At 37.6% G+C, this 27,615-nt stretch overlaps 2 protein-coding genes across 7 annotated transcripts in view; one reads left to right on the top strand and one right to left on the bottom strand.

Annotated features, from left to right (window-relative positions):
- Cpsf2 (cleavage and polyadenylation specific factor 2) overlaps positions 1–19,932 on the bottom strand; it is a 32,330-nt gene extending 12,398 nt beyond the window's left edge. The window contains exons 1-9 of one of the 3 annotated variants that reach the window (XM_076849736.2): positions 19,824–19,932; positions 16,531–16,592; positions 13,032–13,215; positions 11,430–11,589; positions 11,244–11,349; positions 9,257–9,386; positions 4,599–4,714; positions 2,881–3,068; positions 1,961–2,251 (exon numbers count right to left, since the gene is read on the bottom strand). In XM_076849736.2, coding sequence (XP_076705851.1) covers positions 1,961–2,251; positions 2,881–3,068; positions 4,599–4,714; positions 9,257–9,386; positions 11,244–11,349; positions 11,430–11,589; positions 13,032–13,180 — 1,140 coding nt within the window. In that variant the 5' untranslated portion in view covers positions 13,181–13,215; positions 16,531–16,592; positions 19,824–19,932. Of the gene's footprint in view, positions 1–1,960; positions 2,252–2,880; positions 3,069–4,598; positions 4,715–9,256; positions 9,387–11,243; positions 11,350–11,429; positions 11,590–13,031; positions 13,216–16,530; positions 16,593–19,381; positions 19,462–19,782 lie in introns of those variants that run through there. The other 2 variants (XM_076849735.2, XM_076849737.2) reach the window with 2 other exon arrangements.
- A 235-nt stretch (positions 19,933–20,167) lies between these two features.
- On the top strand, positions 20,168–27,281 carry Ndufb1 (NADH:ubiquinone oxidoreductase subunit B1). Of its 4 annotated transcripts, none has more exons than XM_076848014.2 (4): positions 20,171–20,275; positions 21,434–21,494; positions 25,433–25,577; positions 27,172–27,281. In XM_076848014.2, the coding sequence occupies exons 3-4, from the start codon at positions 25,438–25,440 to the stop codon at positions 27,206–27,208; spliced, it is 177 nt and encodes a 58-aa protein (XP_076704129.1). In that variant the 5' UTR covers positions 20,171–20,275; positions 21,434–21,494; positions 25,433–25,437; the 3' UTR covers positions 27,209–27,281. The 4 variants fall into 4 exon arrangements, with proteins under 4 accessions (XP_076704127.1, XP_076704128.1, XP_076704129.1 ...); XM_076848015.2 differs by having other exon boundaries at positions 25,436–25,577; XM_076848012.2 differs by lacking the exon at positions 21,434–21,494 and having other exon boundaries at positions 20,168–20,275.
- Positions 27,282–27,615: the final 334 nt, after the last annotated feature.

The following is a 27,615-nucleotide window of genomic DNA, read 5'->3' on the forward strand; positions in this document are numbered from 1 at the left end:
CCTAAGACAGTATTTTACTTTGATATACTTTCTCTGAATCCTTTGCTCAACAATTCTGTATTTACAGTCAATACATATCAGATATTCTTTACTAATATTACAGTTTTCTTATAAATAGGTTATATAAGGCAAAGATACAACTTAGCTTTTAAAAACCAAATGATCTTTTAAATGGTTGCTATGAAGACAAAATGAAAAGTAATCATCTAAAACTTTACACAACCCTGGCACTTATTAACCAAACCATCCAATATCGATGACTATAAACAGTAGAGTCAATGATACTAGTTTTGGGAAAATGACTGATCTGATGGATTGGTTATCAAGCCAAATCATCTTTTAGCATCTTGGTCATTCTGCTAATTGTCTGCTAAGGCAGCAGGTCTGGATGCAGGAACAGGTTAGTATATTTAGTGACAATGAGATACAGGAATTCCTGTCTGACTACTTCTACTTCTCTGCTACTTTTCAGACAAGATCATGTGCTATGAATAAGAGTGTATTATAGGATATTTAAGGAATTAGAGGCATAAAAATGTCCTTACTAGAGAGAGAGAAAACGAATATCCTATAGAATGTAGAGTGCTAGTACTAGGTGCCCTTTTGAGATGTGAAGTTATGAAAATATAGAGAAACCTGTCCACACGGTCACATTTAACTCCAGTGAAAAAGCTGCTTGAATGCAGGTACAGACTAAGCAAATAATTTAGTGCCAAGGCTTTGCCAGGTGAGTAAAATAAACAGAAGAATGTTAAAAGATTTAAAGGTGTTTACTAAATGATTAATCATGGTTCAATGACTCTAAATAAGAATGCTGGACAGTGAGATTCACGAACTGAAAGTCTCAGTGGAACCAAAGAGCTCTTGGCATGGGAGTAGAAGGGAAAGTCAGCTGTAAGATCAGAGTAGGGGAGCTGAGGTAGAGAGCAGGAGAGGGGAATGGACAGGCAGGGCAGAGTGGAGGAAAGCTCACTGAGAAGAAAGGCATAAGGAATTGAGAGGACTAAAGAACTGGACAGAGCAGCCATGTGGATGCCAAGACAACAAGAAAGGAGTCCTGAATACAAGTGGGCAAGCAGGCCATGAACTAGGATCTAAAATCACAGATGAGTGACAGAGAACAACCACAAGATTAAGAAATGTCAGAAACAAAGAGGGATTCGTATATATATCATCAGGTCTGATGGCATAAGCTGCAAAGAAAAGAAAAATGGCTTGAAAAATGGCTTAAAAATTGTAGCACAGAACAAGGAGGAGACTTACCCAGCACAAGAAGAAATGAGAAAAGGAAAAGCCTATCTATTTAAGAGGCCTACAGAAAAGAACACTATGCGAAGCAGACAGATTTCAATTAGGGAAAGCAAAGACAAGGAACTTTTCAGAGAAAGAAGATACTGTGTATATGTATTCCCTCCCAGTATGATTCTAGAAGGTACCCTGCAGGAGTTTAAGATTGAGAAGAGGCTTGTAAGTTTGTGCTGTAAAAGGCTCTCTAACTCAGCCTTAAAAAAGAATGAAATTATGGCATTTGCCAGTAAATGGATGGAGCTGGAGGATATTATGCTAAGTGAAATAAGCCCATCCCAAAAACCAAAGGCCAAATGTTTTCTCTGATATGCTAATTCACAATAAGGAAAGGGGGGCTAGGGAAGAATAGAGTTATGACCAGTGGGATTCTACATCATGTATAACCAGAAGAATGAGAAATTATCCTCCATCTATGTATGATGATGTAACAAAGTACATTCTACTGTCATGTATAATTAAAAAAGTAAAAATAACAAAACAAAAAACAAAAAAAGGCTCTCTACTGTTATTCTTTTTTTATTTTTGTTTTTCTTCTCTACTGCTGTTCTTAAAAAAATTCCAAAACAATTTCAAGTTTTGCTTTTGGTCCCTGATTTTTATACATTATGCATAAAATACCCCCAAACAGTTATAAGATACAGTGTTTGCTCACCTCTATTTCTGTAATTTTTTCAGAAGGATTATCAATTAGGAAACGTGCCAAAGTCCCAGGAGTAGTTCTATAAGTCAGAATGATTGAGTTTTTAGGGTCCTGACACCACTGAATAAAGAGATCCCTTGAAAATCCACATTCCAGGTCAGGTTGGCTGGCAAGTACAACTTTGGGGCTAGGCACACGAGCCAAGTCAGAAAGACCGTGGCATAAAGAGAGATGGCGAAACTGAAATGGATTATTTCTTTTGTCTTCAAAACATCTCATCAATTTATCACTCATCCATTCTACCTAATATAGAAAAAAAGATGACAATTATTAGAAAATACTGTAACTTCAATGTATTCTAAAACAGTCAAGGAATTCAAGTTCTATCTTGTTTCAAGTCTTTTTACCCCACAGTAGCTTAAGTCTATACCATTTGATAAGCAAATTGTGTTCCCCATTAGATCCTCGCACCCCTAAAAATTTCATCCTTAAAAATCAAATTCTGTACTGTTTCATTATAAGTGATTTAAATCTTTTAGAGAAGGCAGTGTATATGTTCTAAATAAATAACTTACCCTACAGACTGCTATTTCAAGAGAAACACCTATTCAAAAGAAAGAGCAATGAATTCTAATATTTATATCCTATTAAGTAGGATATATATTTATCCCCATTTTACAGACTGGTAGAACAAGAGTTAGAAAAGAAGCAACCTGCTTAATCTGTAAAATGAAGGCAAACACTACTTCATAGGGTGCATGTAGATTAAATTACACATACATATAAAGTACCCATAGCCAGTAAACAGTTAATACTTAGCTATTATTATTAACCACCCCTTCAGAAAAATGAAATACAAAAGGCAATTAAGACACTAAAGTCCATAAGCCCAATCACTGTAGCAAAGTTCTTTATTATGGACAATAACAAACCTGGGACTTAGAAAACTCCACCACATTATAACTGACATTATTTAGGAGTGCCAAGGAGTAAACACCCAATCCTGCATCTTTAGTTCTCCAGATCTGATCAAGAAGTTGAGCAAGTTCCAAAACTCTGCCTGCAGTGTCCACTGCTATTAATACATTTCCATCACCTCGAAGTGTTTCCAGGACATTTGCTAGAAAACAGGAATGTAAAATCTTTGTAGTTCAAAATTAATACTTTGCTATAAAATTAAAGACAACTCTGTCTCCCCTTTTTTTATGACAAATACTATAATTTATACATAAGCAATTACTAGGTCAGGTACAAAGTGAAAGAATTTTGTTTAAGTCAGCATAATCATTTTTTTTTTTTTTTTGCAGTTGTATCTGGACAGCTTGCCTTTATTTTACTTGTTTATTTTTATGCAGTGCTAAGGATCAAATCTAGTGCCCCACACATGCTAGGCAAGCACTCTGCTACTGAGCTATAGCCTCAACCCCAGCACATCCACTTTTGATTCTGTTAAATATATCTTCATAAGATTAAAAAACAATACCATTAACTCTCAATTTTTTAAGTCATTGAAAAATTATAAATCAGTAGTTCCTAACATTTTCATGTCAAGTCCACATAGAAAATGGTACTTGTAACACTGGGAAAATTCAATGACTAGGTCAAATGCAACCAGCTTGGGGCTTCCAGGTCATCCTGGACTTACCACCTGTCTAGCCCAATGAAGTTTGTTAAGATTAATTACCAAATTTATATGTACATTCAAACACATGCACATAATTTTATACATCTGTGTGTATATATGTGTGTGTATATATATGTATACATATAAAATATATATTTTGTATACATGTAGAATAAAAAAATAGATCATATTCTCATATTCTCTTCCAACAAAAGCATTTTTATAAATAGATTTCTTTGCTCTGGTAAAAGTCTTACAAATACTTGGTAAAAGCAAACTCTAGCAAATAAACAAAAGCAAGAGCTTTCTAAAAATCAGTGAATTACAGAAATGCAATATACTATTTATACTTAAAAGAAATTTTTTTTGTAATTATAGATGGACAGAATGCCTTTATTTGTTTATTTTTATGTGGTGCTGAGGATCAAACCCAATGCCTAACACATGCTAGGCAATTGCTCTACCACAGAGCTACAGCCCCAGCCCTAAATTAAGGTAGTGGTTATTAACATATGTATTTAATATATATGTAAATATTGTATTAACATAGTGAAATCTAATTTTCCCATTGAAATCTCATACAACTTATAAAAAAAAAAAAAAAAAAAAATGAAGTGAAGCAGCTCAAACCAAAGCAGAAGTGAACCATAATGGCTCAGAGGCTCTTAAAGACCAAGATGACTAATTATAATTAAAACACCCAACACCAAACCAGAGGACTATTTGTACTCTCATATCTTCTAGTTTTCTTTTAGAGTGTGTTTTTCTATTAAATATGTATGAGGTCTTTATATACCAGTAGCGCCCAGGAAAGTTAACTAGCCATTCGTTGAATGGCAGGGAGAAGACAATTCACATCCATTCCACAAAAGCATTTTCTTATACAAAATACTGAGGTGGCCATATATTTCTTCAAAAAAGTAGTAGTTAGCCAATCTCTTTTGACTAAGTTAAACACAATTCACTGTGATTCATGCTACCATGCACTCACACAGCTCTTTAAAGGGGACAGGGGATAATACATACTCAGAAGTTGTTCATCTCTCTGTTTTCTTCTAGGCTGCACATATGTAGCATTAAATGAATCTGTGATAAGTAGAGAGGGTCTGCTTAGCATTTCCAGGGAACATCCATTTAAGTGGCTATAACAAAGTTTAAGAAGAATATTTTATATCATTTCAAATAAACAATAATAGCTTCTCTTAAAAAAACAAGCAATTGCTTTTAAAAGCATTTTTTATTTCCCTGGTTAATATATTTGCTGGTTAATTTTTTGAAATCTGATAAATTCAAAATGTATAAAGAAAAAAAAAATTTCCAGAGTACCATCATTCAAGATTACTGATATACTATTAGGTTCATCCTTCTAAGCATATAAATTTCTCTATGCATTTTTTAGAATTTTTTATTCTGAGACAGGGTCTCATTAAGTTGCCCAGGCTGGCCTCAAATTTGTGATCCTCCTGTTTCAGTCTCCCAAGTTGCTAGGATTACAGGAACAACCCACCATGCCCAGTTTATGTGTACATTTTAAAAAGTGGCTATCCATGTATGCTTCTACATTCAGTTCTATATCCTGCTTTTTTTCCCATTAAAATTCTTTCCTAAATCTAATTTTTAACAATTGTGAAAACTTTCTATCAAGTCTATACTACGTTTATTTGATCATTTCCTTTTATTGATATTTAGGTCTCTTTTTGCCATTATATCTTTCAAAGAACATCTTTACAAAAAGCTTCAGTTGCATTCTGATTGTTTTTTAAGGACACATTCCCAGAAATGTATTTATTAGAATATACAAGTATTACTAAATACTAGAACACTATATATATAAATATTATATTATACATATATCATATATAAAATATATAATATTTATCTTTTTAAGTTATTCTAATTTGTTATACATACAACAGAATGCATTTTGATTCACAGTACACATATGGAGCACAATTTTTCATTTCTCTAGTTGTACACAAAGTAGAGTCATACCATGTGTCTTCATATATATTATGTAATGTAATTATATATTTATATATAAATATAGTATCTGTGTGTGTGTACATAAACACACCACCACACACACACAACTACATTTACTAGAATATACAAGTATTCCAGAAAACTTCCTTTTCCAGGAAGGTTTACCAGAAAGACTGACTAACTCATGAACTCACCATTATTACTTCCTTTTCTATTTAATTCTAAGGCATTTGAAATTTATTTTGTCATATTATAAAAGACACAAATTAATTATTTTTTTTTTAAAGAGAGAGAGAGAGAGAGAGAGAGAGGGAGAATATTTTAATATTTATTTTTTAGTTTTTTGGCGGACACAACATCTTTGTTTGCATGTGGTGCTAAGGATCGAACCCGGGCCGCACGCATGCCGGCGAGTGCGCTACCGCTTGAGCCACATCCCCAGCCCCAAAATTAATTCTTTTCCAATATCGTTAAGATCATTTACCATTTACTCAAACATCCACACTGTCTTCATTAATCTATGATTACAAGAGTCTAAACTCAATCTATTAGTTTTAAATATTTCTTAATATAAAGACCTTGAGGCTACTTGTAATATAAAATAGCGATGAACAATGTGTAGATATGGCAAAAGAAACCTGTATGAAACCAAACATCAAAAATGTTAAAATAATGCTGTACCAAATGAAATATGTAAAATTATAATTATTGTGTCCTCCTTTAAAGGGAATCTGACATTATTTGAGCTGATAAATTCAGCAAAATAGCAAGAAACAAAATGAACATACAAAAATCAATACTTTTTCTATACACCAATATAATGAACACTCTGAGAAACAAAGCAGAAAAACAATTCCATTCACAGTAATTAAAAAAAACAACCCAGGAATAAAAATAACCACGCAGATAAAAGATCTATATACAATGAAAAGTATAAAACACTAAGAAAGAAATTGAACACATTAGATGAAGAATAGACCTCCCATGCTCATGGAGTGGAAGGATTAATACTGTTAAAATGGCCATACTATTGAAAGTAATCTATAGATTCAAGGTAATCCCTATCGAAATATCAAAGACATTGTTCATAGAACTAGAAAAAAGGACTCTAAAATTCATATGGAACTACAAAAGAACCTTAAGAGTCAAAGCAATCCTGAGCAAAAAGAGCAATGCTGGAGGCATCACAATACCTGATTTCAAAACATACTATTGAACCATAGTAACAAACAGCATGGAAAAATGTGGAAAAAACAAATAAACAAATAGTATGGTATTTGCATCAAAATAGACATGTTGGTCAAAAGAATAAACTAGAGGACCCAGAAATAAAGGCACTCATCTACAGGCAATTGATTCTCAACAAAGGTGCTAAAAACGTATGTTGGAAAAAGACAGCCTCTTCAACAAATGCTCCTAATAAAACTCAGACAACCATAGGTAGAAGACTGAACCATGCTTCCCATCTCTCACCCTGTACAAAAATCAACTAAAAAATGGATCAAAGACCATAATGTAAGATCTAAAACTTCTAGAAGAAAACATGGGAGAAATACTTCAAGACTTGGCATAGACAACAATTTTCTGAACAGGATTCCAATAGCTCAGGAAACAAAAGCAAGAACAAACAGGATTATTCAAATTTAAAAAGCTTCTGCACAGCAAAGGAACCAATCAACAGTGAAGAAATGGCCTTCAGAATAGGAGAAAAAATTGGCCAGCTATTTATCTGATGCAGGATTAATATCCAGAATAAAAAAAAAAAACTAAAAAAAAAATTAACAATGAAAGAACAAGTAATCCAATTAAAAAATGGGCAAACAACCTGATTAGACACTTCTCAAAAGAAATATGAGCCACGCCTGATAGTGCTCACCTGTAATCTCAGTGACTTGAAAGGTTGAGGCAAGTGGATCACAAATTCTAGGCCAGCCTTAGCACCTTAGTGAGACCCTGTCTTAAAATAAACAATAAAAAGGACTGCGTATATAGCTAAGTGGTAAAGCAACCCTGGGTTCAAACCCTAGTACAAGGAAAAAAAAAAAAAAAGTAGTATATGAATGGCCAATAAAGATATGGGGGAAAAATATCTTTAGCCATCAGGGAAATGCAAATCAAAACTACATTGAGGACTGGGGATATGGTTCAGTGGTAGACCAGGCATGCACAAGGCCCCAGATTCAAGCCCCAGCACTACAAAAAAAAATAAATAAAATAAAAAAAAAAGCACTATATTGAGATTTATTTCACCCCAGCCAGAATGACCACTGTCAAAAGAACAAAAACTAACAAATGCTGGCTAGAGGTAGAGACAAAGGAACCTGTATACACTTGGTGGGAATGTAAATTAGTACAGCCACTAAGGAAAACAATATACAGGTTCCTCAAAAAACTAAAAATAGAACTACCATATGATCTAGTTATACCACTCCCAGGTACTGATCTAAGGAAAATAAAGTGAGCACACAAAAGATACACCTGCATATCTATGTTTATTGTGGCACTATTCTCAACAGCCAAGATATGGAATCAGCCTAGGTTCCCATCAACAGATGAATAGATAAAGAAAACATGGCATACCCAATAGAGTATTATTCAGCCATAAAGAAGAATGAAATCATGTAATTTGCAGGAAAATGGATAGAACTATAACATAATGTTAAGTGAAATAAGTTAAACATAATGACAAGTATCATGTGTTTTCTCTCAATATCTGTAGCCATCAGGGAAATGCAAATCAAGAGAAAAAAGACCCTGAAAGTAGAAGAACTATTAGGGAAAGAGGAGGGGATTATTGGGGATCAGGATGAGATGACAGTAGAAAAGAGGGTAGACATGATCAAAGCACAATATATAGCCAGGTATGGTGGCACACACCTGTAATACCACAGCTCAGGAGGCTGAGGCAGGAGGATGGAGAGTTCAAATCAGCTTCAGCAATAGCGAGGTGCTAAGCAACTCAGTGAGACCCTGTCTCTAAATAAAATACAAAATAGGGCTGGGGATGTGGTTCAGTGGCCAAGTACCTCTGAGTTCAATCCCTGGTACCCCGCACCAAAAAAAAAAAAAAGGCACATATATGGCTGGGTGCAGCGGCACTCTCCTGTAATCCAAGCAACTGGAAGGCTGAACAGGAGCACTGCAAGTTTGACGCCACCCTGGATAACTCAACAAGACCCATCTCAAAATAAAAATTTTCTAAAAAAGTCTGGGAATGTAGCTCAGTGGTAAAGCACCCCTGAGTTCAATGCCCAGTAACCCGCCCCCCACACAACACAATATTTGCATATATGGAAATATCAGAGTGAAAACCATAAATCTGTATATGTGCTAATAATATAATAAAAAATAGTTATATGTAATAACTGACTTAACAACCCTCCCACAAAGACTGTTAAGTAGTAAACCAAGAGCATAAAATCTAATTTAATGTACAAAAATTCACTTCCTCTGCAACACATGCAGGGAGACACCTATTTTATACAGTGCATACACAAATAAAATCACTTTTATGTCCTGTACCAAACTTTCCCCTTACAAAGCAGGTAATAACAAAAACATTCACTATTTGGTGCTTTTAAGTTACTCTATATTTCTGGTTGGAGAGAAGAAAAAAAAAACCAAAACATTGCTTCTAATTTTCTCTTCAAATAAAATAATACCAATTGCAATTTCTTTATCTTTCGTCTTGATATACCTACATCTCCCTCTTGTGGTTGAAGTCAACTGCATAAACAATTTCTTCTTCTCCATCTTTGACTATTTTCCATATTGTTCCACCTATCATGTGACCAGCTGGCAAAGGTGTGATAGACAAGCCATGTCCTTTACCTATGTCAACAAGATAATGACAACAAGCTTTGTAATGTTTTGAACAACCAATAAAAAAGAAAAAAAAAAAAAAGATAATGACAACATTCAGATTGGTTTCACAACCTAAAGAAAGGTTGTATTTTAGAAATAAAAATGCAAATAGTGAAAAATAAGTCTGGTGGGCTGGGATTGTAGCCCAGTGGTAAAGCATTTGCCTAGTACGTGTGAGGCACTGGGTTCAATTTTTAGCACCACATATAAATAAATAAAATAAAGGTCCATCAACAACTTAAAAAAAAAAAAAAAAAAGTAAATCTGACTCTCCTATCCCCATTTCCTTAATGAAGACAAACACTTGTCACTTTATGATGTATTTTTTTATATTTTAAATTTTTTTTTAGTTGTAGTTGGACACAATACCTTTATTTTATGTGGTGCGGAGGACTGAACCCAGCTCCTTGCAGGCAAGAGCTCTACCACTGAGCCACAGCCACAGCCCCTTATTATGTATTTTGGTGGAGATATTTATACTGATAAACAGAAGGTCAGAGATTATACTTTAAAGTCAGCGCACTATTAAATTATTTAATAGGAACAGATAAGATTCAATTAATTAACTTATTTTTTGTGGTGCTGGGGACTCAGGATCTTACACATACTAGGCAAGTGCTTAACCACTACAGAACATTCACAGTCGTAAATTTTAATATTTATATCATACAAACAATTATCAAGCGTTTCCATTTTTGCTAACCTTCAAACAGAAAATAAAAATATAAATCTCATTAGGGAAAAGAATTTATCCTATGGAAAAACTAAATACAAGCAAAACTATTAATACAATTCTTAGTTTCTTGTTAAATCCCAACAGTTCATTAGTATACCATTTTTTCCAACGCTGGCATGATCTCTGGAGTTCATTTCAAAGAAAATCTCTAAAACATCTGTTTATATCATCAATATAGACTTAATATGACATTCTGACCTAATTAAAAAATTAGCTTTTTATATCCCAATTCTAGAATTCAGTCATTACTAAATAATATAAAAATTACTTTTTATATCCCAATTCTAGAATTCAGTCATTACTTCATTTCCTTTAATTTCTACATTTGTACATCTGAGCTACTCAATCAAACCATAAGCGCCAAGGAGGAGGATCTGGACACATTACTTTTATTCATTTTACACTGTCAACACCAAAATAAGCCTTTCCCAAGCTAAATATAAAAAGGTCTGAGCTATTAAAATTATTAGTTTTTAGTTTGGCATACTTTTAAAATCAGGAAGTCAGAGATCCATGTCAAGGCAGAAAATGCTAACAATTTGTCTTCAGACCACAGCACCCATAAATTTTTTTTTAATGTTTATTTTTTAGTTTTAGATGGACACAATATCTTTATTTTTTACATTTATGTGGTGCTGAGGATCGAACCCAGTGCCTCATGCATGCTAGGCGAGCATTCCACCACTGAGCCACAACCCCAGCACCTACTCATAAATTTTATTATGAATTCTCAGTATTTTTCAGAGGATTAAACTGCATGATGGGGCTGGAGATGTGGCTCAAGCGGTGGCGCGCTCTCCTGGCATGCATGCGGCCCGGGTTCGATCCTCAGCACCACATACAGACAAAGATGTTGTGTCTGCCAAATACTGAAAAATAAATATTAAAAATTCTCTCTCAAAAAAAAAAATAAATTAAAAAAAAATAAATAAACTGCATGAGTCTGGGTTGAGGATATAGCTCAATGGGAGAGCACTTGCCTAACGCACGTAAGGCCCTGGGTTTGATCCCCAGCACCAAAAGACAAAATCCAAAACAAAACAAAATCTCTATTAGTACAACTATTTACTACAGATAATATTTTTTACCTTTCAAATTTACAATCTGAGAGAATTTCAGCTGCTGTATTTTATCAAAGGCCGCATCCACATCATCTAACGTAAAGAGTGTAAAATCTTCTGTATTGTGTCGAGACTAAAAGAATAACACAAACAAAAGGTTAAAAATGATCACTGATGAGAATATAAAATTTTTTTCTTAATTGTTCAAATTACCTGATAAAGATCATACATGAACATCTGTCCCATTTTATAAACAGGAATGGTTGCATAGATGGCACAATTGAGCCCCAACTTTCCCACAGCGTACGGGAGGGCACCCAGATGGAGAGGATCCGGGTGAGACAGCAGCACTGCATCGATCTGGTGAACATGCCTGGGAGAACACAACCAACAGTGACCACTTTTTGTTCTTGTATTTAAAGGCAAAGGTAGAATAGTCAAAACTATTCACCCATTCTGGACTGAAGACAATACTGGGGAACAAAGAGCAAAATGAAGAGCTACAATTACGACACCTGTGAGTTTCAATCATAACTAACCACGCTCTACACAGATAACAAAATCATGTCATAAGCTGCATCTAAACATGATGTCTAGACACATTTACAAAAGAAAAAAAGGAGACACCACAAATAAGGTGATCTTAAAGGGCTATCTTCTACGTTACCATTTTAAATGCAATAACAGCTTTGAATTTCAAAAATTGGTAAGGAGAGGATATTTAAATAGTCGCAGATTTACGGATTTTTTTTTTTTTTAAAGAGAGAGTGAGAGAGGGAGGAAGAGAGGGAGAGAGGGAGAGAGGGAGAGAGGGAGAGAGAGGGAGAGAGAGAGAGAGGGAGAGAGAGAGAGAGGGAAGTTTATTATTTATTTTTTAGTTATTGGCAGACACAACCTCTTTGTTTGTATGTGGTGCTGAGGATCGAACCCAGGTCGCACGCATGCCAGGCGAGCGCGCTACCGCTTGAGCCACATCCCCAGCCCCAGATTTACGGATTTTGTCTCAGCTTTGTAGGATGGTGACCAACAGCACATTCATTACAGTAAATACCAATTAATCAATGAAGCATACATTCTCACTGACAAAGGAAATTAACAAGTGATTTGGGGTTTTTTTCCCTTCACTTTAAGTTTTTAAAAATGTTTAAGTCTCCTTTCTTTCAACAATTAGCACAATTCTGCAAAAGTAGCCGAACTTATTTTATTTGTTTGTTTATTTTTGGTAGATTAGGATCCTTTTGTAACTCGAAGCTATTATTCTGAGAACTACGGCACAATGTTAGGCATCACGAGATGCAGGAAGTGAGCTATCGAAATGCAACTGCAATGCAACTTCAGGACTTCCATGTGGAAGGTAGAATAGTCAAAATTTTTAACAAACTCTTCCTTTTTCTAGAACTTAAGGAACAAAATTTCTACTGCAATCTACTAGCCAAGTAACAACTAACTTAAAATTTTGATGAATTTTAATAAACAAAGCTTATAAGTCAATTGAAGTTAAAACAGTAACTATTTAGGGCCAGGGCTATGGCTCAGCAGTAGCACACTTGTCTGGCATGAGTGAGGCACTGGGTTCGATCCTCAGCATCACATAAAAATAAAGGTATTGTGTCCATCTACAACTAAAAAAAAGATTTCCAAATGGTCACTATTTAGCTTTTTTGGCTTAAATAAAATTCTTTTACTCTGAACTAAACTAGTGAAAAGACAGCAACCCTCTATAACATTAAAATGGTATTATAAAAGCATAGAAATAAGAAGCTGATTTTTTAAAGTTTATTTAATAAAAGTCTTGAAATATGAAATGTAACTTACTTCCTCAGGGAATCTATAATATCCATAGAAAAGTGCTCATCCCAGCCACAGTCCAATAGAAATCTAAACTCATCAACCTGGAGAAGATAGCAAAGAGCAGACTCCTCTTGGACCCCAGAGAGGGTAGTTAATTTGATAATAGATGTCATCTTTTTGTTTGAGTAACAGTAACCTAAAAAGGTCCCTTCAAAAGAAAAATATAATTAAACAAAAGCACATTCTAACATATAATAGACAAATTATTTCAAATTTGTAAGTGCACAGAAATTCCATAAAGGTGGAAAGCAAATATTTTTTAAGACCCACTTTTGTTATTATCAAGCTCAACAATGCAAGCATAATCCTACACTCTTGTTTACAGTCTTTCAGTGTTTCCCCAACATGATGAAATGAAAAGGAGATTTTGGAATCAGACAGATCCAGATTTGAAGGTACTCCTATGTGATTTGGAGCAAGTTAATTAACCTTTCCTCAATTATACATTAATTATATAATATTTATGTAAAAAGGATATTGGAGATTTCAAATAATAATTACCTAGAACAGAGACTACCACATCTAAGTTCCTTCTAAATGAAACCATTTACTGAAATAATGAACTCATTCCTCAAGGTCAATCTGTTCCCCCTTTACCTTGCTCTATGATGACATTGATTACATTGCACCACAGTGACTGGTTAACATGTCTTTCTCTCCTATTAGCCCAGAGGTCCTTAAATAAATAGACCCCTTCAAGAATCTGATAAAAAGCTATGGACCCGCCTTTTCCCTCCACAATCCTCAAAACACTAAGAAACCCCCAAAATACATATATGCATAGAAATTCACATACTTTACAGAGTTAAATGTTAACAACCCTTGCTCAGGCACATAGTAACTAAAAAACAGAGGTTGTATCTTATATTTGCAATTCCTAAAACAAACTAAGGTTAATTGATGGTCTACCTTCCACAACCAGCTCACTGGAATTAATCCCACCACATCTGCTATTCTTGTTTACCTGAGTTACAGCAAAAACTCAATGACCCCTAGGTTGTCCATTATCACTGATGCTTTTATCTCCTAGTTGGACCCAATCCCCTACTTCCTCTCAAGTCCTTTGGTATACTCTCTGAAACTATGCTTACACCCACCTGTAACTTCAACCTCCTTTTTGATTATCTTCACAGAAACCTGGCTATTCCCTAATGATGCAGTTTCTTCCACAGCCTTCTCAAGGGCTTTATTTTTAGATCTCTCCATACTCCGTCTCAAAAGCAAGAAGTGTGTTCCCTGCTCCTCAATGCAACTTCCAAATTATGTCTTCTCCTTCCCCTTTCAAATACTCCAGTCCTGAAGAAGCTCACACCAGCAGCTAGTTCACTATTAGCCTCCATAGCTCCTCCTCAGCATCGGTATCTACTAACCCGACCTGATTCACTGAGGACTTTAGCTCCTGGCTCAGTCTTTCTCTCAGTAACTTCAACACTGACCTCTCAGTTCCTTGACTTTCTTGATCCCCATAACCTCTATTTCATTTAAGCCACCCACCCTTGACCTTATTACCAACTGTGCCTACACCCCTTTTGCCTTCAAGCATCTCACTACCGCTGCAAAAAAATCCTTTGAGCTCCACTCTAATTCACTGATCATTCTTCACGATCCACAATTTCCTTGTATCTCAACCCAGGTCCTCACCTTCAGTTCATGACCCATTGTGATTACTTTGCAAATGTTCTCAAATATCTTGCTCTTCTAGTGTTCTTCTTTGTATTCATCCCCAACCTTGATTAACTCCTACATTCACTTTGTCTACTCCAGCAGCTGAATTTTGGGGGGAGGATCACACAAATGTGCTATATGCTTTTTAAATTCACAGCCAAAGATCTCAAACAGATTTAAGTACTCCTGTCATTCCTACTCTTCTTCATAGGTTGACTTTCCATCTCAGATTATTTCACTCCTCTTTCGCTCAACCATAAACCTGTTCTATTCCTCCCTACTCTCAGGTGATAATCTCACTTTCTCGAATCTACATCTATCAATCTGTCTGCACACACACTGTGGTCTCCTGCTATACATAACAAATTGCCCTGTCTCCATCCAAAGTCATCCCTCTTGTACCTGATCTCATCCTCATTGGCCTTCTAACTCTGCTTTTTTTTAGTCATTTCCTCTTTCCCTACATGTATCACTGACGTGCTATTCCCATGAGCATACGAAGACACTCTAGAATTTCCCAATTTATAAAACTCCTCTCAACCCTACTATTACTACGGCATCTCATTTTTCAGAGCAAAATTTCTCAGAATATTCATGTACAAACATGTCTCCACTTCACCTCCTATTCACACTACCAAATCTGAGAAGCCAGAGGTTTATGCACCAGCTCAGGTTGTGTGGAGGTTTATGGATGGCCTTTATCCTCTGATACAGTTTGGTACTAACCACTACATTTCTCAAATTTCCTTTTACCCGTTGTGACCAAGATTTCTAAATAGACTGTACATTTTCCTTGCCCCCAATTTATCCTGCAACATTCTTTGACCACCTTGAGGTCCTTCTCTACTCCTGTTACATTCTACAACATCATTCTCTCTCAAATTACTTAGTGCTGTCTATAATTGCTCTTTATTTACTTGCTTTTTGTCTGTCCTTTTCTCTCCTCCTGATCCCAATACTAGAATGTGAACTCCTTGAGGTTAGAGAACTTATTAATCAATATTCCAGTGTCTCCATGTCATATTTAGTGGTGGTCAGTGTTTCTTATATGAATGAATGGACATAGCTAAGATTAAATGAGCTTAGTGCTCTTACCACACCATTAAGAGTTGCCTATTTACATGTTTATCCTTACTTGAGAGAGCTTAGTGTAGGACTATACTTGATCTATTCAGTACATTAGCACATGCCCTGCACATAGTAGTTGTTTAATAAATTACTGATAAAATTTGAAATAAATTGACCTAGTGTAGGAAAAAGTAGTTAAGACATGAGAAGTATAAAGATATCAATTCTCTATTTGGTGAAAAATGTTTTATAATTTTGGAAAGGACTTAGAAAATTCTCCCTGGCAAAAAGTTTCTTATACCACAATAATATTAATGGTCTAAGAGAAACTTTCTTCTCAAATCTACCTTCACTCCAACTTTCATTTAGATTATGAAGTCAAAATACAAAGTTATCTCGCAGATACAAATTAATGAGTTCTTGCTAAAATTTTGCAGAGATCCTGATTTCAACAGATGAAAAGACTTTTGTTATAAATATTCATAATAAAGTATATCCTTTATGTGTGTGGTGCTAAGGATTGAACCCAGGGCCTCATGCATGCTAGGTAAGTATTCTACTACTGAGCTATATTTCCAAGCCTCTTTTATTTGAGACATTAACTGAATTGCCCATGCTGGCACTGAACTTGCCTTTCTGTTGCCTCAGCCTCCTGAATGGCTAGGATTACAGGTACATACCAGTAAACCTGGATATTAAGCTGTATCTTTATCAGACATAAAGTACTTACTGATTTTTCAGTTGTATATATGATGAAACACCATGAATTCAGAGGAAGAGTTCCTTATAAATCTACAAAATAAATAAAGAATCTCATAAATGTGGTATGATTTACTTATGTTTATAATTATAGCACTTTAACTTGTATATCTTCCCCTAATACACATAAGCAGAGGCAAGTTGTATAATATATATGTTTCATTTTTTAAAGAGAAACATAATCTTAGGAATTTGTATAAATTTCTAAACTTATACATAAATGAATAGGGATAATAAAAGCAATAAAAATAAGTAATAATGAGACATGTTGGTAACAATCAGGGGCTTAAGTATAAAGCTTAAGAAATAAAATTTTAAAATTTCTAAATAGTTTCTATAATTGAGAGTCACAGAAGAGGTGGGATCTATGATTATTCATTAAGGAGCTGTGGAAACGAGGTAGAAAGAAGGTATTCAAAACAGGGATAATGAGCAAAGGTACAAAACAAAAACAGTATCAGTGAAAAACCTAACCTGGCATACTTTCATATAATCAAAAAATTAAAGGAAAAAATAAGTTCTAATAAACAGAGAGAAGCCAGATAATGAAGGGCCCTGGAAACCCTGGAGCTAGTTCTCAGGAAAAAGAGAAACATTTTAAGATTCATTAACAAGTTGAAAAATGTTAATTCTGTAGTTTAGGAAAATTAGTTGGTAGGTATGATTGAATAGATAACAGCAGGGAGATGAAGAGAGAGAATTTAGCAGACTACTTCCTCCTCTCTGCTGGTTCTGTTTTGGGACTAAATTTCTTCAGCCCCAAATAAATTTTGAATTGAAATATTAATACTAGGTAACCAAGGTTTGAAAATGGTTCTTCCTTTTACTTTCCCTTGGACTGCTACCAATTCCAAATTACTTCTCCCTCAGAATGCCTTGCACACATATCATTCCCTTTCTGTTCCTACTGCCAGTACTTAAATGTGAGCCTTATTACCTTATATGAGTTTCTCCATTTCTCTGCCTCCAGCTTTTCTTTCCTTCCTCTCAATTTAAACAATGCTGCCAGATTAGCCTCAGAAACAACCCTATACACATTACCCCCCTTGCTCAGAAATGTTTGTTGGTTTCTTACTGTCTGAGAAAAAAAAGCAAAATAACCTGAATGCTTTAACTGGCAATGCAGGGTCCTAGGAAGCTGCCTGGACATCACCGCTCACCACATCTCTCAAGGTCCAGCTCAAATGCCACCTTCTGATCAATTCCCCCCCCATAAATTTAAACCAGACTAGTTGTCAACAGAAATATAACACATGCCACAGATGTCCCTTTAATTTTTTTCACACTAAAAAGTATAAACAGGTAAAATATTTTATTTAACCCAGTAAGCCCAAAATACTATCATTTCAATATGTAACCATTTTTTAAAAATTAAGATTCTTTACATTGTTTTTTTATACTAAGTCTTCAAAATCCAGGCGTACTTTCTATTTTCAGCACACCTCAATTCAAACTAACCACTGGCCAGTGCTCAATACCTCAAGTGACCAGTTGCTACTGTAAAAGTGCAGGTCTAGACTCTCAAAATCAACACCTTCAACTGTGGAGCACTGTGTTTTGCCACTCCTGCAGACCAGGCTGACACCACCCTGTTTTTATGTACATGTCTCACACTGGACTTTAATATTACCACTGACCATATAGTCTCCCAGACTGAAAACTAAGGTCTTATCAGCTAATTAGTGGCCAGGAGTTAAATCCTAATTGGCATTTACTTAGTCTGACATCCTTTACTGTCCGGCCTCAGTAGAGACACTCATTGTCTTATCTGAATGACTGAAATTTCCTCTCATCTAGTTTTCCTGTTCCAAGTGGATCTTCCACACAGTTTTCAATGAACCCATTTTAAGAAACAAATATCCCCCTGCCCACCTCTTTCTCTAAGGATCTACTGGCTTCCTGCTAACTACTGGATAAAACCTGAACCCCTTGGCTAGAAATCAGGATCATTTGCAAGCTGCTTTCAACCTACTTCTTGCTTCATCAACCACCCTGCACTGCCTCTCAAGCACCATTTATTTTCCCACTCTCCCTAACTATGCCCGGATTTAAGTTTTCAGCTGTGTTTTAGATCCAGGAGCGAATGTGTCCTCCTGAGTTTAGCAAATTCCTTTTGATTCTTCATGGCCCAGCTCAAACATTTGCTTTTATAAACCTTCTTCATGGTCCCCAGATAAAGTTGATTATTTTTTACTAAGCAGAAAGGAGGCACAAAGAATATTTGTTAGCTGTCAAATGTACAGAAGAAGGGTAAAGTGGTATCTTTTTATCTCCACTATCAAGCACAGTGTGCTCACAGCACAGTCCACTGAATCATTACAATTCCTCCAGGGCACTGATTTTGACCAACACTAACTCATCTCAAATATATATATATATCACAGTTACTCCCTCTCTCCATAATGATCATGCAAATTGATGACAACCGAGAAGTAGGCAAAATCCAAGGAAAAAGGAAGGGGTCTGGGTTAGCCTCGGAACTCACTGCGTGAGGCTGGGGTGGCATCTCTTCCTAGTCATTCAAGGAAAGCAGCCCTTCATGACAGGGTCAAGGGGGTTGGTTGTAAAATAAAAAATTCGGGGATGCGCAATGATGGCTCAGGCGGGCCAGATTTGCCAGGGACTAAGCTAGCCTGAACTGTTTTCTGAACAGCACGTTAAAGAGTTCAAAGGTAAGAAAGAATGAGGTCTTGGCAAAGTGCAGGTAGTGGAAGCGCTCGAGGACCACGGTGGGAGGCTGCAGAGGGCCGAGACAATTCTAATTAAGCACGGTACAAACATCTGAAAGGTCTTTGGAGATGGGGAGCTAAAAGGACGCCTACTATGCCTAGTGCTTAGCAGCCTCGAGGTCTCTGAGCCCGAGAAGACGGCAAGACCCCGGGTGGGGAGGCCGAGGGCGCGGCGGCCACGAGGAGAAGGAGCCAAAGCCCGGCGTGGGATTAACTCGTCCAGCGCCAGGAGACCGAGCGCACAGCGGGGACCGCGGAAAGGAGGGAGTGAACCGCACGCACGGCCGCAAACGACCGCAGAGTCTTCGACCCACGGAAAAGTCACTTGTCTGTCCCTTCACTTCTGCTGGGGGCCACCAGGGCAGTGGCAGCCGGCACCGCGGAGCACGTCCTCGGGAGAGACCGGGTGGGAGTCGGAGCCGGGCTCTGCCTAAGGCCGAGGACGCCCCCTCCCCCCATGCAATGGCTCACTCCGTCCTCCCGCTCCCACTTGCCTCGCGGGCCTCCCCCAACGCCGTCCACTGCCCTTCCCAACCCCTGCTCGAAGCCAGGTTCCGGAAGGAGGAAAGCTGATGCTGGGTCAGCAGTAGCCGTGACGACCGGCCGGCAGGAGACCCTCCGTGGCGGCCGCCATCTTGGCCCCGCGGCTAGGGGCCCTGGCGGGGAAGAGCCGGGACGATACCATCTGCGGGGTGGGGGTGGGGGGACCAAGCCGTGGGACGGCGAAGGCGACAACGCCTACACGTCTCCTCGCCTTGGGCAGCACTTTGATTCAGAAAGTATTGGTAATGTTTAAAAGCTTAAAGGAGGAGAAAAGTGAAACATTAGCAGAAAGAAAAGGCAGGGTTTGCCTCCGCCACCCCCTCTCCTCCGTGCGGGCGCGGCAAGTGGCAGGTCCCGAGGTCGCCGCTTCCGTCCGCGCCGGTGGCGGTGCTCGCTGCTTCTGTCCTTGATCTTTGGTGTCGTTTGTTGGCGCCAGGGCCGCAGGTGGGTCTGGGGACCCCGGGCGGCCGCGGCGCCGCGGGTCGGGTTGTGCAGGCTGGGCGGGTTCTGGGAAAGCCCTCGCCCGTGTGTGCACGTGGAGGGGTGGCCAGGGCCTCCGGGCTGCCGAGCCAAGGAGAGGGAGAGGAAAGGGGAACAAATAGGGCTGTCTTTGGGTGGACGACTGGGTTCACGTTTCCCACCAGCCAGTTTTTGGAAGGGGTACCTTGAGGCTGTCATAGCTGGGAAACGTCTTTAGAGATGACCAATGGCCGCCCCCAGGCTGGACTGCAGAGGAGACCAGCTGGATCCCATGCCCAGCCAGAAGCAAGGAAGGGCTGCTGGTCCTGGAGCACCTCACGTTTGTCCAAGTCGCAAGGATCCACTTCCTCCCTAATCTCATTCCCTTCTAAACATCAAACCTTCTTGAGCTGACCATTCCACAAAATTTGCACTTACCCGTTTACTTTTGAAATGCGTGATGAATTGTGCTTGGTTTCCCGGGTATGTATATCATACACAAATGGTCGACCTCCAGGAGTTCTGTAACTCCTTGCATCTACTCCGTTTTGCATAGGTTAATCGATACTTGTATAAAGTGCTGTGGGAACCAATAAAATAATAATAGAATATTAATAAATAATAGAATGCTAATCTTTTAAGTGTTTAATTATCCACGTTTCCAACGTGAATTTGGAACGACTCTAAAAAAGATACACGCCAGTTTTCTTTTTAGAAGTTGGGGAGAAAATTGGGTTGAAGAAAAATTAATATTAGGAAAGATAAATTGAGGTTAACATATGTTTACCTCTCAGATTGCCTGGGTTCTGTACTAATCCCACCTCTACCCCTATTTGCACATATGACCTTAGGCAAGTTACTTCACCAAGATTGGCCCTAGATTTCCTCATCTGAAAAATATGTGCCAACTGCATTGGAAACGTTATATTATTGAATACCTGTGCAGTACTATTGTGAAGATTATGTGAGTTGGTGGTTACAAAAAGGAGTAAAAGTTATACCTGTCAGTGCTCTAAGATTCAGCTCTTGCTAGGGGTGGTCCAAAAAATTTGGATCATCTTCGTGGGCAAAGATACATGACGGGCTGGAAGCCTAGCCCAGAGGTAGAGCCCATGCTTACACAAGGTCTGGTTCATTCCCTAGGAATCCCTCAACCTCTCCCAATAAAGAAAGAAAAAGATACATGACTACTTAAATCCACAAGGTAAAACCCAATTCATTTTTCAGGAATATCACAGCTACTCTTGGTTTTGAAGTAAAAGCAAAACTTTTTTTTATGGGTCCTCATATAAGAGGACACTGGTGGGCTGGGAGATATAGCTCAGTTGGTAGAGTGCTTGCCTTATATGCACAAGGCCCTTGGTTCAATCCCCAGCATCATATAAAAAGACACTGGTAATACGTATAGTATAGTACTCCTATGGGCACCATGGGGATGTGTCCCTAAAGCAGTTGGTCCTTTTTCTTCCTGCAAAACCTAGGCTTGCCTCAGTGAATCATGCCCTAGTCCTTACTGCCCTTTGCCTCTCAAATAAAGCTCTCAAAGAACCCAGTTACCCATCTGCTCTCTCCCTCCTACCCATCTCAGGGGAAATCATTCTAGCTTACTTTTTTTCTTGTGCTGAGGACGGAACCTAGGACCTCTTGTATGTTAGGCAAATGCTCCACCACCGAACTACCTCCCCAATCCTGTAGCTCTCTTGTATCCATAAATCTTTATCCTTCCTAGTCATCCATTTGTTGGAAAACATATAGGACAAATGATATACAGTGAACTACTCCCAATGTCCACTGAATATAGGTTGTACAATTGTAACATGAAGTGCCTTAGCACTAAAGATTTGTCATTTACCTCTTAAGGATGTTCCTTGTGGTTGTTGAGTTCAACTCTGGAAATCCATCAATCCCACTCTCTTGGTTCTGGAGTCTGGAGAGCTGTTTCCAGCTAAGAGCCACAGAGACCTGTCTCATCTCCTGCTCAGGGTAGAGGCAGACCAAACCAAACCTTAGCTTCTGGCCCTTGTTAAGAGAATGCTAGCAGTAATGCTTATACCCTGCAGGTGGCCATGGGCTTATATAAGACTGTCTAGAGCTAAAAATCAGCAAGTACTTGTTGGTTAAATACAAAATGATAACTAACAGCTGTGATAGGGTAGATTTGACACCTCTTAAGAAAATTTAAGGAGTCTAATAAGGACGGGTAGAAGAATAGGTGACCACTGAATTTGCTGAACATGCATGAACACAAAGACAAATTGTCTAGTGTTTTGCAGCTTAGTACTTTTAAAGTTACAGATAGGGCTGGGGTTGTAGCTCAGTGGTAGAGCACTAGACTAGCATGTGTGACGCACTGGGTTTAATCCTTAGCACCACATTAAAATAAAGGTATTATGTTCATCTACAACTAAAACAAAAGTTTTTTTAATAAAGTTACAACTAGGCATGGCACATGCCTGTAATCCCAGTGCCTCAGGAGGCTGAGACAAGAGGATCACAAGTTCAAAGCCAGCCTCAAGAAAATCGAGGCACTAAGCAACTCAGACCCTGGCTCTAAATAGAATACAGAAAAGGGCTGGTGATATGGCTCAGTGGTCAGCTGATTGCCTCTGAGTTCAAACCCCGGTACCAAAAAAGGAAAATTATCTTATTTAAGGTCCTCATTATTATTTCCATACTTTACTGGCTCAAGTTTATAAAGCAAGTAAACAGTTAACTTGGCGCTTGATTGGTATCACAAAAAGTACTTTAAGATCTAAATGTAAGAAATGTTATTTAATAAAAACATGGTGCTAAGAAAACTATCATCTTATAGGAAATAAGTAAAATTGCTTGTCCCCACCTTCCTCCAAGAAGTATTTGCATCAAAATCAACTAAGGACTTCTTTCAACTACTTATCTCTCCAGCCTTGCCCTGGAGGTGAGGCCAGGGAGTCCCTGTTCTGAAAATGGCTCCCCAGATGATTCTGATGTGCACTCAAGGTTGAGAACTCCAGCTGTAGGCAGTAGACTAATCCTTAATTGATAACTGAATTGTAATCATGCATGTAAATATCTCGTGGGGGCTGGGGATGTGGCTCAAGTGGCGGCGTGCTCGCCTGCCATGCATGCAGCCCGGGTTCAATCCTCAGCACCACATGCAAACAAAGATGTCGTGTCCACCGAGAACTAAAAAATAAATATTAAAAAATTCTCTCTCTCTCTCTCTCTTTAAAAAAAAAAATCTCATTGTGTATTTGCATCGTTTTCTTTTTTTAATAATGTTTTTTAGTTCTAGATGAACATAATACCTTTATTTGATTTTTATGTGGTGCTGAGGGTTGAACCCAGTGCCTCAGGTACTAGGCAAGTGCTCTACCACTGAGCTACAACCTCAACCCTCCATCAAAATTTTCTACCTCAGTAGTCTTTAGACTGGAACCTGCTGTGGGTAGCATTACTTGTTACTTATGAAGTACAGTATATATAGTAACTGTGCAGATTTTAAACTGCATTGCCATGACTACATCCAGTGACTTTGGATAATGGGTGTTTAAAACGTGAGAAATAGGGTTGGGGATATAGCTCAGTTGGTAGAGGGCCTGTTTGCACTAAGGCTCTGGGTTCAACCTCCAGAACCACCAAAAAAAAGAAAAAAACTAAAGTGTGAGAAATAAAGAAATAGAATTATGTAAATATGCAGATCAATGTCAGAAGGAGAGGTAGGAATTGAGTCTGCATTAAGCCTAGCACATACTGAACTAATTACTATTATTTACAGTAATATATTGCCCTCTCTACTAGGGTGTTGTCATGTCTTTGCTATTGTGTGATTTATTCATGTGCATGTGGATGTACTTTTATTTCATCTGTTTGCACAAATTTTTAAAGAAAATTGGCAATTCAGTTATGTTTTCATTAATGCATGTGTTGTTTCTTCACCTGGTGACTATGGTTCTATTCCTCCTCCTCTTTCAAAAGCACTTAGATCTTAAGAGCTCTTAAGTATCATAAATACCAGTTCAGGGTGCCAGGCACGGTGGTGCCTGCCTGTAATCCCTACCGCTCAAGAGGCTGAGGCAGGAGGATCCGGAGTTCAAAGCCACCCCAGCAATTTATGGAGACCTTAAGCAGCTCAGTGAGACCCTGTCTCTAATAAAATATAAAAAAGGGCTGGGGATGTGGCTCTCTGGTGAAGCCTGCCTGCACTCAATCCCTGGTACCAAAATAAATAAATTCAGGGAGGGGATGTTAGAGGAGGCAGAGCTTTAGAATAAACCTGAATTTGAATTCCAGCCCTGGGCTTAATAGTTATTTTATTTGAGCTATTTTCTTATCTGTAAAATGAGAAAAATGATAGTTATTTCACCTTAAACATAGAAAATAAATAGTAGCTCTACTACCTAGTAGTCATCCCATAAATGTGTGTTCCTGTCTCCTTTTACATTCTTTTTAATAGTTGATAGATCTTATTTATTTATTTATTTATGGTGCTGAGAATCGAACCCCGTGCCTCACAAATGCCAGGCAAGTGTTCTACTGCTGAGCCACAACCCCAGGCCCTCCTTTTACATTTTGTAGTTTTTTAATTGAGCTTTCAAATTTGTGACATTGTAATTTTTTAAAAAATTTCTCATAGGATTAATTTTCAGTAATTATAACAACATAAACAATTTCACTTCTGGCACGATAGCATTATTAAAATTGTGTTTGCATTATAAGAAATTCTAAAGCAATTTTACATGTATAAAACTTCTGAATTAGGGGCTGGAGTTGTGGCTCATCGGTAGAGCACTTGCCTAGCATGTGCTAGGCCCTGGGTTTGCTCGTCAGCACCACATAAAAATAAAATAAAGAAATAGACTTCAGTGTAGTGTAATTTTTATACTGATCATTTTTTCCAATCTTCATCAAGTTGATTTTAATTACTGTACTATATTCTGGTGACAAGTAAATATACAAAGGCTTTTAAACCTATTTTTTACATTTTCATACCTGTTTTACTTTCAATACCTATCTCTTAACATCCACAGCTGTCTTCCTCTTTCATATGCAATTTATTTTTTATTTTTTTTAATTAATTTTTATTGTTGGTTGTTTCATATGCAATTTAAAAGACATTTCAAAGGCAATTTTATGCTTCTGTTAATATATTTTTCTTTTTAGCAGTCATGGTGAACTTACTTCAGATTGTGCGTGACCACTGGGTTCATGTACTCGTTCCTATGGGATTTGTTGTTGGATGTTATCTAGACAGAAAGAATGATGAAAAACTGTCTACCTTCCGTAACAAGAGTATGTTGTATAGAAGGTCAGTTCACGCATTGTTTTAAACCAGCTATTGACCCACTTTGGAGAATATTCTTAATATGAAATGTGTCAAAGATAAACAAAAGGGGTCATTTTTCTTCCCTGGGTAATTATATGCAGGAGATACTCTGTTCTAGTCTTGCTTGTTATTTAATTCTTGGATAAAATTGTGTGATTAACTCTAGAATGTAGGCAGTCTCTAGTTTATGAACAGCCTATTTCAAATCTTTGTCACACTTTTCAAAATTCAACTGCAATCATTCAACCACCATGTCTGAAGTTCTCAGGTAGTGTTGCTGAAAATAACAATACCCCACTCTTACCATATGTGTGTGTATGTGTGTGTGTGTGTGTGTGTGTGTGTGTGTGTGTGTGTGTGTATATATATATATATATATATATATATATATTTTTTTTTTTTTTTTTTTTTTTGGGTACTGGGGGATTGAACTAAGGGGCACTTGACCACTGAGCCACATCCCCAGCCCTATTTTGTATTTTATTTAGAGACAGGGTCTCAATGAATTGCTTAGCGCCTTGCTTTTGCTGAGGCTGGCCTTTTAGTATAGAAACACAGGTGGGTTTGGTTTGGTTTGGTTTTTAGCTGGGGGTTAAACCCAGGACTTTGTGCACTTAGGCAAGCACCCCTACCACTGAGATATATCCCCAATGCAGAAACAAAATTTTAAACTAACCAATCAGAGCCTACCTGTATGCAGCTTTCACATATATTATTGTATACTATGTTACTTAAGACATGCTATAGCCAAAATAAATATAGTAAGAGTAGAGCGAAGAGTGGTGGTACACGCCTGTAATCCCAGCAGCTTGGGAGGCTGAGACAGGAGGATTACAAGTTCAAAGCCAGCCTCATCAAAAGCAAGGCGATAAGCAATTCAATAAGACCCTATCTCTAAATAAAATACAAAATAGGGTGGGGATGTGGTTCAGTGGTCAAGTGCCCCTTAGATCAATCCCCAGTACAAAAAAATATATATATATACATACACACACACACACACACACACACACACACACACACACACACACACATATGGTAAGAGTGAGATAGTGCTATTTTCAGCAACACTACCTGAGAACTTCAGATATGGTGGTTGAATGATTGCAGTTGGCAGCTGCCTGATTCCCTTGTGTGTTTAGAAATGGCTCCTCTGGCAGTGGAGGGGTATAGTTAGCAAAACTGTCTATTTTCCAGTGAGTATACATCTGTCTGAATTAGAAGGAGCTTAATGGGCAAGAGGATTGAGTTGCATCCACAGTCATTATGGAAAGGTGGGTCACAAGTCAGGGATTTTAAAAAAGATAAAAATAAGCCAGAAAGCGTCGAGTAAACATTAAATGAACTGATTAGGAAGACAAAAGCTGGGATACAAATTATAGCTTTAAAGAAATTATAATTCTTTACTCCAGAAAAATGCTACAAGTTTAAAATCATGAAAGAATAGAATGAATATGATGAATCTAATGTAAAATGTTTAAAATGGTTCAGTTTAGTAAAATGTAAAATATTCTGATCTGCTCATGAAAATTTTATTTACAGTATTTCCTTTCCTTCCTTATTTCTTCCAATATAGGGAATTGAGGCCCAATGAAGAAGTTACCTGGAAGTAAAGACTGTGGCTGAATCATAGAATATTCACATTTTAAAAGTTATGGTACAAATAAAACCATGTTTATTATTTAATTAGAAGAATTCAAAGTGTAATTCTTTTGATAACTTTTTTTTTCGGGGGTGAGAGAAGTACCAGGAATTGAACCCAGAGATGCTTTACCACTGAGCACATCCCCATCCCTTTTTATTTTTTGAGACAGATTCTTACTAAGTTACTCAGGGCCTCACTAAGTTGCTGAGGCTGGCTTTGAACTTGGGGTCCTCCTGCCTCACCCTCCTGAACCACTGGGATTATAGGCATTTGCCTCCATGCCCAGCTTCTTTTTATACCTTTTATTGAGGTAATCTTCAAGTGTCCTGCACACTCAGCTTAAAAAATGTTTATTGACTACCTGATTATATATGT

The sequence above is a fragment of the Callospermophilus lateralis genome, chromosome 3, assembly GCF_048772815.1.
Source record: "Callospermophilus lateralis isolate mCalLat2 chromosome 3, mCalLat2.hap1, whole genome shotgun sequence".
NCBI lineage: Eukaryota > Metazoa > Chordata > Mammalia > Rodentia > Sciuridae > Callospermophilus > Callospermophilus lateralis.